The 12,753-nt window shown below is 34.9% G+C and overlaps 1 protein-coding gene across 2 annotated transcripts; it reads right to left on the reverse strand.

The window, feature by feature from the left end:
- Positions 1-881: 881 nt before the first annotated feature.
- Positions 882-11,617, reverse strand: LOC107630580 (SNARE-interacting protein KEULE). Of its 2 annotated transcripts, XM_016333773.3 has the most exons (22): positions 11,320-11,617; positions 10,987-11,184; positions 9,433-9,491; positions 8,853-8,934; positions 8,401-8,479; positions 8,037-8,087; positions 7,849-7,945; positions 7,705-7,737; positions 6,432-6,557; positions 6,149-6,340; positions 5,965-6,048; positions 5,781-5,879; positions 5,579-5,655; positions 4,169-4,265; positions 3,285-3,410; positions 3,025-3,120; positions 2,770-2,886; positions 2,613-2,690; positions 1,947-2,134; positions 1,621-1,711; positions 1,440-1,529; positions 882-1,310 (listed from the first exon to the last, which is right to left on the reverse strand). In XM_016333773.3, the coding sequence occupies exons 2-22, from the start codon at positions 11,057-11,059 to the stop codon at positions 1,269-1,271; spliced, it is 1,977 nt and encodes a 658-aa protein (XP_016189259.1). In that variant the 5' UTR covers positions 11,060-11,184; positions 11,320-11,617; the 3' UTR covers positions 882-1,268. The 2 variants fall into 2 exon arrangements, with proteins under 2 accessions (XP_016189259.1, XP_088357563.1); XM_088501437.1 differs by lacking the exon at positions 11,320-11,617 and having other exon boundaries at positions 10,987-11,197.
- Positions 11,618-12,753: the final 1,136 nt, after the last annotated feature.

Raw genomic sequence — 12,753 nt, forward strand, 5'->3', positions numbered from 1 at the left:
TCAGTACTTATACATTGTTCTTTTGCTATATTTTTACTTTATTTCCGCACTTTGCACTTTAGTTTATATCTTAGACATTTAGTTTAGTTTGCAATTCTAAACTTATTAGTTATAGAATATGTGGATTAATTAGTATAGTTTACCCTTTTAGCATATAGCATACAATCCACACACCTTGTATATATAGCATTACATGTTAGTTAGTTAACAACATTTCATCAAGGAGAAATACTAATATTTTAAGGGCCACCCTAAGATTTACAATGAGAATAATGGGAACTCTTGAATTCTACTTACATGACATGTATAACTGATATATGATTTTTGAGCTAGAAAACACACAACCCGTGAGTTTTGAACCTAATTGTATGGTTACATTCAAACCATAAATTTTATTCCTGTGTGTTTTACCCTTCTTTTCATTCTGATATTCTTTACTTTGTTTTAATCTATTATGTCCAATATAGAATATAGATACATACCAAGAAATGATTGAGGCCATCATTTGAATTTTTCCTCACTTATCCCAAATTAACCTACCTCTTACATCGCCCTTATTAGCCCCCTTGAGCTTTTTAATCCCCTCTTGTTCTATAAACTACGTTACTAGCCTTAAGTAGAAAGAGTTGAACCTGTACAGTTTTTTAACCATTAACTGATTTTTTAAAAATATATTTTATATATAAATATATTATTTTATTATATTTAATTTAATGCCGATTAAATTTCAATTGAATATTTGAACTTTTAACTTTACCGAATTAATTTAAAACCTTGATTTTTATCACCCTTAAATCAAGATAAAGAAATCCACCCATAATAGAAATTATAAATTCAATAATCATTAAACTCTCAATTTATCACTCTATCAATCCTTTCACTTTAAAAGAATAATATGGTGCCTTACATTTTATACGACCAATTCTTCTCAAACATCATTTCCATGGAAAACATGGTGTTATTGTTTAGCATTACAATTTTCCGCATCTCTCCTCCACACAAGTTTCCTTCCAAATTCATTAATTCCAATTTGGATGAGTCTCTTGCCAGAAATATTTATATTAAAGAAGGGGGGGAAAAAGTAAAATGCGTCTCTAACCGTTAACCAATGAAGAATTCCTAGCATATGCACAATCTGTCACTCAGCAGCTTGGCTGAAGCACAGCTCAAATGTTCAAAGAATTTGCTATATTGACATGATTAAACTCTACGAATACAACAATATTTGACAAATATAATCTCATCTTTCACTTTCCAAGCCCATAGAATCATATCTGGAGATCATCCAATGCCGTTAGCAACTTTAATTTCTGCAATAAAACAAGATATTTTGCAGCGATCGTTCAGGTGAATTGCAAGCACAACTGAATTTAAAAATAGAACAAAAAAAAAAAAAAGAAGGGGGGTTTGGGGTGGGAGGGAGGGGTTAGATGCAATACCGTAATAAATGTTGCAGGATCATCGAGACTTGTCGACCCTAGAATAACTTCCCTCCTCAGCTTACTGGTAAGCTTGTGGCAAGCCCGAAGCTGGAGATTTTAAAACAATATATCAGAGAACAGAAAAGATGGAAAGTGGTTAAATGACACCCTCATTTGATCAAATCAATATTATTCAGACCTCAGATCTGGTTGCTCCACCAACAATGAATATAAATATCCGCTGTCCCATCTTCTTGAAATCACTGGATGAGTGTTTGAGAACCGAATCACTGTGCAACAGCAGGAAAAGATGAAAATTAAATGAATATTTTGAAACCAGAGGACAATTGGCAATTTTGTCTGATGCATGATAGTCCTACAAATTACCTACATAATGGCAAGCTTAAGCCAGTTTATGCAAATAAGCGAGGAGGATTAGTACCACGGTCACGGTTCGTGGATAAACTAACACTAAAAGCATTTATTATATTACGATTTTTTAATGGAGAGAAAAGAAAGTAAAACCTTGAATATCCATCATCAGAGCCTCGAGGTCGAGCCCAAGTTGGTGTGCGCCTTGACCTCATGGAATGAGCAGGAGGATTTTGATGTAATTGAGCATAAGGAACACCGTGGACAGTTGGATTTGGGTCATTTAAACATGGATAATCCTCCTTGGACAATTCATTTTTGTTGATCTTTTCAATGAGTTCCTGAATAATAGATATTCTACTCATCACATATGAGGCTAAGAAAAAGCTTCATAAGCAACTTCTTGAACAATAGTACAATATTTTAGACTAAAAATGTCATGGTAAAAAAAAATGAAGTTAGCTTTTGTTTCCTTTACAATGAGATTAAAAGATGTAGCAAACAACTGTTTAGTGAGTACCCTTTCTGGTTTTTATTTTTGATTTTTTTTTTTTTATTTATGGTTAGTTTTTAAGGTATAGAAATTAACCAGCATATTTACATGTTTCTTTATGTAACTGGAAAACATATATACATTAAAAGGGGGAAAAACAAACCTTCAAACTTATCCTTTATGCAATGTTCAAAATCAAATCAGGAAAGAAGTGTGAAATCTGTTCAACAGTTGACTTATGTATACTCCCCTTCTAATGAAATTTTTGTAAAGTTAATATTTAATATGAATTTAATGTGTTAAAATCGTATTCACTTAATTTATACCTCTAATATGGGATAAAAGCGTGACAGCTGCCATGTCTCTTCTTCACCAGAACGATCTTTCCTTGCTGCACGCTTTTTCTGACAACTTAAAGAAGCACGTTTCAGACTTAACTAAAGCATTGAAAGATCACATATTTGTACTATAAGTTACTGTTACCTTTATATCAAACTTAAGAGCAAATGCACCAGTTGAAGTCTTTTTGGCTTCTGGCTGTCCCACAAGCATTCTCAAATTATTTATCGCAATCATATCTTCATTTGTCAACCTTGCTACCTGAAAGCATTTTAAAGATAAAAACATGGCCAGCCACCAATACAGAGATTAGGGGAAAGATCACAAAATTTCTTCCTTGACATTTTAAATGAACACTAAGCGGTAATGTAGCTGCCACCAAGTCTATGAAAACTACACCTTCACCAAATTTAGACCAGTTTCTCCCTCAAATTTCTCAGGATAAATGGCTGCGAGTATCATTAACAAGCGTAACTTATTTTCACGGCTAGCATCCTGCATAAGAATAGCAATTAGAATGAAATTTAACCAATGAAAAGGCAGTGGTTTCATTTTTAATTTCACAAATTATTTTGCACAAAAGAGTTTTCTCTTAATCATATGTGCCCTGACCATGTGTATCCCTTTCTTTTCCCATCTTAGAAGTTAGAATTACTTACTTCATTTGTGGTCAAAAATTTGATCACATCTTTCATCCCTGCATCTCCAAAAACTAGATTTTGCTCCAGTTGCCCAATATCCCGAAGACTCGACTCCCTAATGATTCTGTTAATTTTTCCAGCAATCTGGACAAAAAAGTGCACAGTGGTAATACAAAACCCATTATCTTAACCAACTTCAATATCATAATTCATGTACAAAGTGAAACACACACAAACTCTAATAATGTCAATCAATTGTTTGAAGAAAGAACAAGCTTCATAAATATGTAACAAGTTTAAACACAAGATCATTTATTCAGTAATCAATGGCAAGAATCATGATGGAAGCAACTGAAACTTCTGATGGATATCCATATTTTAAAATAATATTTTTTTTTTGTGACTATTTTAAAATAATATGACAAATATTCAAATGTTCACAATAGTCATTTTTAATTAGATAATACTTCATACATGAAAAGATACAAATGAATCATCAAAGTTTTAAATAATGATAGGCTCATTTTTTCTTCTAGTATAATAATAAATACTCAATGATACATAGGACACAGTTGGTTTGATTATGATCTGTAAATTAGGATTCACAGTAACTTTCAAGGTAGGGAACCTGCTGATGCAGCAATAAACCAAGGGAAGATGGCAATGGCTTTCATTGTTTTCGACACCACATTTTTTATGTGATTTCTTTAGCAAAGAGGTGGTGAGGGAAGAGCAAACAAAATTAATTGTCCCACCAATCCACAATACAAATATAGTATTACAAGATTGAGAATTTCCTTGAAGATTTTAACATGTATTAGAAGACCTCTTCTAGGTAGCTTCCAAGTGAAGACAGCACCATTTTACTTTAATTATCTGGATTGCCATACAAAAGAACTAACCTCTACATGGAGGGAAAGCTTGTCAATTTGTTCACTGTATTGTGGAAGTGCTTGCACCATCTTCTGTATGTCCCTTGTGGACATTTCACCACTTCCTCTATAAAAGAAATGCAAAGTTGTGTCAAGTTAATGATGACACTGACTAGTTGAATGAATAAAAATTACAATAGACTCCCGATTTACTCTTTACTAAACAGGTATATGTAAGAGCTTGGTACCACAAATATTAGGATTAGGCAAGAACACAGAAAGAAGAGTAGAAGAGAATGGACAAGAAAAAGAGGAGCTGGAAGATATAAGGGTGATATTCTCCAGATCTCTGATTTATTCAGGGAAGAGCAAAATACTAAAAGGTAGAGATCAAGGTAGCATTAGAGAGGCTACCACTATTTTAAGGTCTACCCAGCCTAAATCCTTTCTTCCCCTACTGATTCCTTTCAACCCTCTTGTATACATTCTCAATCCTCTCTCCTATAACAGAATTCATGCCTCACTCACGCCCTCCCCACTAACTTTCCAGCTACCCTATTTGTTACATCAGCTCGTGCCACTCTATTTTCATTTTCAACTCTCCTTCTTTCCATTTTTCTACAGTAAATAAACGTTAGAGGAGCCATTTTACTATTCTCTTCTCTAAAACTTAACTGCCTCTTTTCCCTCATTCTTCTTATTTTCTTCACTTGGGTACTTAACAGTATATTCTTTCAAACTAGGAAATAAACATGCCTTGTTTATTTTCCAATTACCGACTTTGATCGTTTTATGCAACAGGTGAGATTTGACAGATACAAAACCAATTGTATGCAGATCTATCAGTTTCGGCTTTTAGGAGTGTTAATCCTTGACATGATATCATAATAGCCTCTACGGATCAAGTGATTAAGAGTGCAATTCATTTTCAGTACAATAGAGGGTACTATTGGCAAATCATTCCCAAGGATGAATGTGCAAAGGGATACCTAAGGAGTCTGCTGGATTTTTAGCTTCATGATGTTAAGTAGACCAAGACCACTTGTGTATGGCACCCAAACAAATTCTGAACAATCAAATAACACATTCACATAGTGCATATGTTATTTTGAAACAGTTGCAATACATTAATTGTGGTAATATAGGGTGATGGAGGAGTGACAAATAATGATATTAAATGGTAACATATATAAGAGTAACATCAGGCTTGACAACATAGGAGAGAAACAAGATTTCTTCCCAACATGGTCACACAAAATTAAGCATCCAAGCTACGAAATTATCATGACATAGGAAAGCATTTAAATAAGAACTACAGAATTAGTATTTTATTTATTTCATTATATCATACTACCATTAATACAATTAGTTCTTAACCAACAATCTTTTACATTACGCTGCCATTAATCAAACTCGAAAAATTATCAGGGATTCACTCACCTTGAACCATGTTGGATTTGTGCAGCTTTGTTCTTTGAAATGAAGTTGGTCATCTTTTCATGCAACCGTTCACTAGCCTGGCAAGGGCATCAATATCAAAAAGTCATCATGTTCCATAAGTGTAATATAGTATAGATGACCTTACATACTTGACTGTAAGCCTAAACTACCATATGCATTAAAAACTAATAGCAGAACTTACATCTGCAATATGAGCATGGCGAAGCTCAAGCCATATAGGATCGTGATCTTCCAAAAGAACCTCTTTCTTCTCAGGTAAACCACCATCTTTTCCAGGAACCTTACAAATGCAATAGATTTGTGTTCATATACAAGACAGTGGACAAAAATCTTCAATGGGCACATAAAGAAATTCTAGAAGATACCTCATGGACATATTTATTTCCATCCATATTTAGCAAATCATGGCACATAGCATCATATGTCCATTCATGTATCACAGGAGCAATCTACATCCAAAATGTTAACCTCGTTGTAAGCAATATAATACAGTAAGTTGAATTAAAATTAAAAGTCCAATGCTGTGACCAAAACATGGAGATAAGAAACCTGATCGATAGTTCTATCGATGATGAGCAATTCACAGGTCTCAGTCTGAGGAAAATTAGGTATAGTTTTTTTATATTTTGTGATACAGTCCCAGACACCAGCAGCAAGCTTTGTTGGAATAAGATCACGAAAAGTAGTCATCGTTGTTGCATCGATGGTCTTGGCAGCACGAAAGCGAACTGTAGGAAATTCCTAAAGACAAACTTATATGATTCAGTTATAGAACATTGATGACAATTTTTGTCTTCGTATCACAGAGTGTCAAACATCACTGACAACATACTCTTAATGAAGCAAAAACCGTGGCAATCCGCATAGCCATCACATTTAAACATGCAACAGCTTTATGATGATTCTCCTCGTCCCCAAACAGTTCCTCTAAAGCTCTCTCATTATTGGTGACAAAACCCTGGGTTAATTTGACCAAAATTACACATCAGAAAAATGAGATCACTAAAAAGTCAGAGAATGACCTATATACTCAAAAATATCAGATAATGAAGAAATTAAAACTAATAAACAATTCCTTATTAGCACATTTGATGGTTGATATTTATCTCAAGGGAAGGAACCTCCATAAATAGATCTCATGAATTTTGCATTCCAATAATGTAGCTCTACATATTACTATCTTTTTTAGTTAGTGTGGTATGAATAAAATCATAAAGACCAATGTCTAGCACAGAATGGATGTCTGCATCTGTGAACTTAAAAAAAAGCCCTTTATACCCTTTTGTTAGAGATTTTTTAAAGGTAAGTCAATGATAAAGATGTTTCCTTGTGTCACATTCAAATACTGGCAAAAGCATCTCTATTTGTGTAGGTAAGACTATATATATATATATCCTCATCAAACCCCACAAACTTGCTGGGCTACCTTCTTTTCGGGAGCTGACTTCACCTAGTCGGAAATGCATGGTTGCTATTTTATCAGAAACAAAAGTTTCTAACCTATGAAAGAAACGCTGAAACAGCATTTTTCCTGGGTTTTAATTTTCTCTTCTTTTAATCTTATCTCATTATTAATTATTTTTACAGCTGTCTTTTTATGAAAAAAGCTCTTTATAAATTGTAAAAAGCTCAAACAAATGCCTAAAAATTTCACCCCGAATAGAGCCTTTAGCTAATTTAAGCACATACTATCACATTCGACCCACACATCATGATTTTTCAACCTTTTACTTCTGTGAGAACAAGTTACTTTAATCCTTGTTAGACAATTGGCCCCAAATATCGCAGATCCAGTCACAGGCATAGGTTCTTGTTTGTTTAATTTGTACCTGGAGAGGTTTTCTTTTTCCCCAATTAACATGAACTTAATTGGAAGAACAATAGAACATACCAATCTATCATTCAATTCTAAAGTCTCTTCCATGGTTACATGGACTAGAAGTGGACAAACTCATCGAAAACTTCTACATGTCATAAGTTCTAAAATATACTAACGCTTACTACTAAAAGGGAAGAAAAAATGAGTATATTCATTAAAATCATGAACAAAGATAACATGTAGTAGTATGACAGACAAGCAAGTGAAATGAAGAAGTAGAACATACCTGACTGTCTATGGCAAAATACTCCAAATTCATCTGCAGTGTGTCAAGTTAGTAGAGAAAATAACAATCAGCAAAAATACATTGTTTGGCATAAAAATATCAATTCAAGTGCAATATATAGATCCTAAAATAAAGAATATTCACCTCCCTTAAAGCACCTATGCGAGGCAACACCAACGCATCTTTCTTTATCTCCATCACCAATTCTCTGGATATAGATGAACTAAAGAAAACAAACGCCCTGCAAGAACATAGTACAAAACATGCTTGAAAACCAACAGTGGAAATCAAGATGAAATTTCACAGATAGGAGATAATATAAAAACTCATACTTCCTGTATAAGGGTGTCCTCCCAGACATGTCTGACAAAAACATAATGATGCTGTCAAGAGAAATGAGGAGAGACAATCAATAAGTACAGACAATATCTATAAGACTTGACAGCACAGATTAGTTAGAATGACCAACAAAGCTAAATTTAATATGTAGCCATAAAAGTACAGAATAATTATTCTTCAGCAGCAACAACCTTAGTTTTTTCCAGTAGAACCAACAAATTATGCAAAAGTAACTGTGACATACAGCTAAGAAATCAGCCTCTACTTATAGAATTATGCATTAGTCTAGGAACACTTTCAAGTTAATGCAAGATAATTCATTACATATGCCACAAGCATAATAAAGAGGATATGTACTTCTCTCTAGTTGGCTGGATGAAGTATATAGCATCCATGGTGGGCAATGGCTGCCTTCGTTTGTATATGTCTTCCACCACTACAAAAAGAACAGCAAAATCTCATTACATGCAACAAATGGAACTAGTTATGCAAAATGCAGATGCTACCAGAATAATTTAGTCTCCTCTTTTACCCCAACAAGAGAGAAAAAAGAAAATTCCAAATTTAGGAACAGCTCCCAACTCTCTGAGAGTTACCACTACTCACTACAACATGTAATCACCTTTTTTTATTCTTTTGATAAAACAACAAATCAGAGAGAAGTAATGGGGTAAAAAAATAAATCATTGGATGCAGATATAGAATTTTTATCAATTGGAGAAGAAGCTTATCAATATGAACATAAAGGATTAAAAAGAGAGCAGAAAGAGGAAAAGCGAAAGCTCCAAAAGCAATATTGTGATTCTTACATGAAACACCTTCATCAGTGATATCAGCCATCTTGCAAGAGTGAGACATTATCTTGACAGTAAGTTTGTCCATTATTAATACCTGCAGGCAATCAACCAATGAAACAAGGGTAAACAAACTCTGGAGCTGGTTTAATATTTAGTAATAGCACATCCGTCCAGAAAAAAATTGAGATAGAATCCATAATGATGAATGATCCCATTTCCTTTAGCTGCTTACAGCGAGACATTCAGGGTGCAACATGTAGCCATATATCCAATAAATGAAGAGACATCATTTAACAAGGTGACATATTCAGAAGAGAAGATTCATGAATTTGACCATTTCCAATAATCAACATCATAAAAGAATAATAAAAAAAAGACGAAAAAAATTAGGGAAATAATAATGCCACTCCCATTTTTGATAATGTCACTCCATATATGATTTTTTTGCATTGTATGTTTGCAGAATTTTAGAAAAAAGGAGTGGCAATATCCATTCCCAGAAAATTATAGATAGAAGGGGTAACTCCAGTTGCCTCTATAGTGCAATTTAAAAACCGGAGACATGATTTATGAGATTGAAGGCATTTTGTACCTTCCATGTTGATTTTGAATCCCCAGTTTTCGCAGACCTGAGCATTTCATGTAATAATCCTGGAGAAAATTTTAGTTCACATATATTAAACTGGATGATCAGATCAGAAAAAAAAAAAAAAAAAAAAGCAAAACGTCAACTTTTTTAAGGCAATGTACGATCAGAATATGTGAGGGGGGAATTGAAAGATTCCAATACTAATCACTAGCTGAAGATTACCACTTGAACTATAAACTATTAAACTATTAAATATATTTTCAAATCTGTCTATCTGCTATCGGTTAGGACAAAATAATGCAGTCTCTTTACATATCTGTTAGAGAGCCTCCATAATAACCATGATCTATGAATCTAGAAAGACCATTTTATCCCAAGAGAGATAATTTCAATAAGTTACCCTGAGTTATATAATTCTTCTCCAACCATAAGGCACCAAGTAACAATATAGTATGCATATTACACCACCAAGAAAAAAGAAATTTCACTCAAGTTTTCGTAAAACCTCTATGTTTCAGGAAGTTGCTCCAACCTTAATAATTCCCACATTGACAAAAAGGTAACAAATAGCCTGCATTGTTTCTATTTGGCAGCTAAACTCTGCTATGTTTACAAGGCCTATCCCAAGCCCGGAGGTAAAAAGGGGGTTGTGTTAGGACTTGAACAGCCAATGTAAAATTGTTGAATTATGCAACATGGAATTAGAAAAATGTCTGCAGAGGAGTAAAGTCAACATCCTAGTATCCATCAATCAATAGGGCAAACTTAGTAGAGCAAAGAAATTAAGAACCGTGCTGCCACTTAACGTTCCCATTAGAAGGGAGCTTGAGCTCAAACGGGACGATAGAGTTCCTCAAATAGCAGAAGCAGTAGATAGTTCCTCTTTTAAACACCATAACTGTAAAAATCTCTGCCAGCTATCTATTATAACAACGCATTCAGACACGGTGGTCTAAAACATATCCACTGTGACACGATATCCTTCCACAATTAGCATCTCCATTCAGTAAGGCAAAGCATCATATCCAACATACCATAATTAAACTCAGATTTCCAGCAACATAACTGAAAAACAAAGATTACCAGTTTCATCCCAAAACCAATACACCTGATCAAGAAGATTTCACTCCCCATTAGGATAAACTCCATAGAACTCCCTCCAAAAGCAACTAAATCTGTTTATTATCTCCAGAAACAGGTGCCATTGCCAGTAAGCTTCAAGTTTTAAGGCGTTAACTTGCTTGCATTCACTTCAAAACGGTGTTTTTACTAATAAAAAAATCCCCCCAAACAAAAACCATTCAAGCATTCATGCGCCAAAACACAAAATACATAGTATTCACTGGGATCATAACCAATGTCGGCAAAAAAGAGAAAATGCACAAAATAAACTTCAGCATCAACTTCAACAACCAAAAATGCGGATAGAAAAAAAGGAAGGTACTAAATTACAGAAACTTCAAGAGAGTTCATAACTCTAACCAAATCAATCACGGAACGGAATCTAATATAATTATCTCCTTTTCTTATTGAAGAGGGAGAGAGAGAGGGCCTTACGCTCGCGGCTAATTTGTTTGAAGTTTTTATAATCGGAAGCATAAGATGAGGAATCGGAATCTGACATAGACATTGTGAATTGATAGTGATTGTGCCGTTATCCTCTGTCTCTGTGCCCCCAAACCCCACATAAAGAAACCGAAACGATGAGACCAGAAACCAGAGGCAGATCGCCGATTAACTGGAAACCTGATCAGACTGTGATACCAACAACCAAAAAAGAAGAATAGTTTCTTAAATTACAATTAAGATATACATGTATTTAAACCCAAATGTGAAGATCACGGCAAGAGGATAAAATCGTGAATGTGTAGAAAAGGAGGAGAAGTATACGATTGAATGTTGAAAGGACCACGACGTGTTGAATTGTGGAGAGCATTGAAGGGAAGGGGTCGTTGTGTTGAGGGACGAAAATGGAATTGAAAGGAAAGGAAATTTCGCAGAAGAAAGAGAGTGAATAATGCAATTGCCCGGTTCAGGATGAGGACGAGGACGAGGTCTTGGACCGGAACGGGGGAAATAGGGAACCGGGAACAACTACACTAACAAGTTGTTGCCGAACCGCACTCTCTTTTTTCCACTCAGTGTGTACCCTCTTCCCCCCTTTTACAGAGTTGCTCTCGCCACATTTAACTTTCCAACATTTTGCGCGTGCCATATTAATAAAAAAAGAAAAGAACAAATTAGTCCCTGATCTTTTAAATTGTGGACATATTCGTCCCTCACGTTCTAAAAATACAAAAACGTCCCTCACTATTCAAAACGTGTGACAGATAAATTTTTTCGTGCAAAATACTCTCCCAGACGTAACGGAGAGGGGTGATGTGTCGCTGAGTTGGCGTGTGTTGGACCTAGACCACCATTACGGTGCACATGTAATAAAGGTGCATTGAGGTTAGGGACAAATGGGTCCCTGGATGGAAAGACGACGTCGTTTTTATGTTTGCCCTATTTGTTCAAATGGAACTCGTTCGTCATTACCGTTGTTAAGTTCTGTGAGTGTTTGTGGGTGGTGGTGTTGTGCAGTCTTAAATGGGCAGCGACGGAGCTTCATCCAGCACATGACGCGTTCCACTGCCGCCAACCGTGAAATGCGTGGAAGCTGCAGAGGAGAAAGACGAGATTGCTCCGACGTGCAAATGCGGGGTGTACGCCATATTGTACAAATCGAGGACGATGACGAACTCCAACAGATTGTTCTTTGGATGTCCATTCTTTAAGGTATGTTGGTGATTTTATTTGGTCAGTTTGATTATACGGGAGTTAGTTATGTTTTGTTTGTTTTGGAATGATGAACATGCAGCTGAAAAATCCCAGTCACTGCAAGTTCTTCTTATGGCTGGATGACCATGTTTCAACAATAAGAGTCCTTGAAAAGTTTGTTACGGAGAACGAGGTTGATGATCTGAAGGTGTATCTGGGGAAGAAGGTAGTGGAATAGAAACTGGTTGATTTGGAGAAGAAGGTGTTGCATCTAGAGAGGAAGAAGAATGTTAATCTGTATTTGGTTATTCTTGCAGTGGTTTCTATAATTTTTGCTTCTGTTATTGCCAAACTTGGCTGAAAAGTAGGTAAAAAAATGATGTAATGTAGTATGGGATGAGTTTTCATTTTGTTGTATGCTGTTTGAACAAAAATGTTGTAAGCTAAATTATGATATATTAAGCAAAGTGATTGCCCTAAGCAAGTTAATGGCATAATTATTTAGAGATATGATTATATATGTAAAGCATAAATTAATCTTAGCAAATAGTTGTTCATGTATTA

The sequence above is a fragment of the Arachis ipaensis genome, chromosome B1 (assembly GCF_059453495.1).
Source record: "Arachis ipaensis isolate K30076 ecotype BB chromosome B1, ASM5945349v1, whole genome shotgun sequence".
In the NCBI taxonomy this organism is placed as follows: Eukaryota; Viridiplantae; Streptophyta; class Magnoliopsida; order Fabales; family Fabaceae; genus Arachis; species Arachis ipaensis.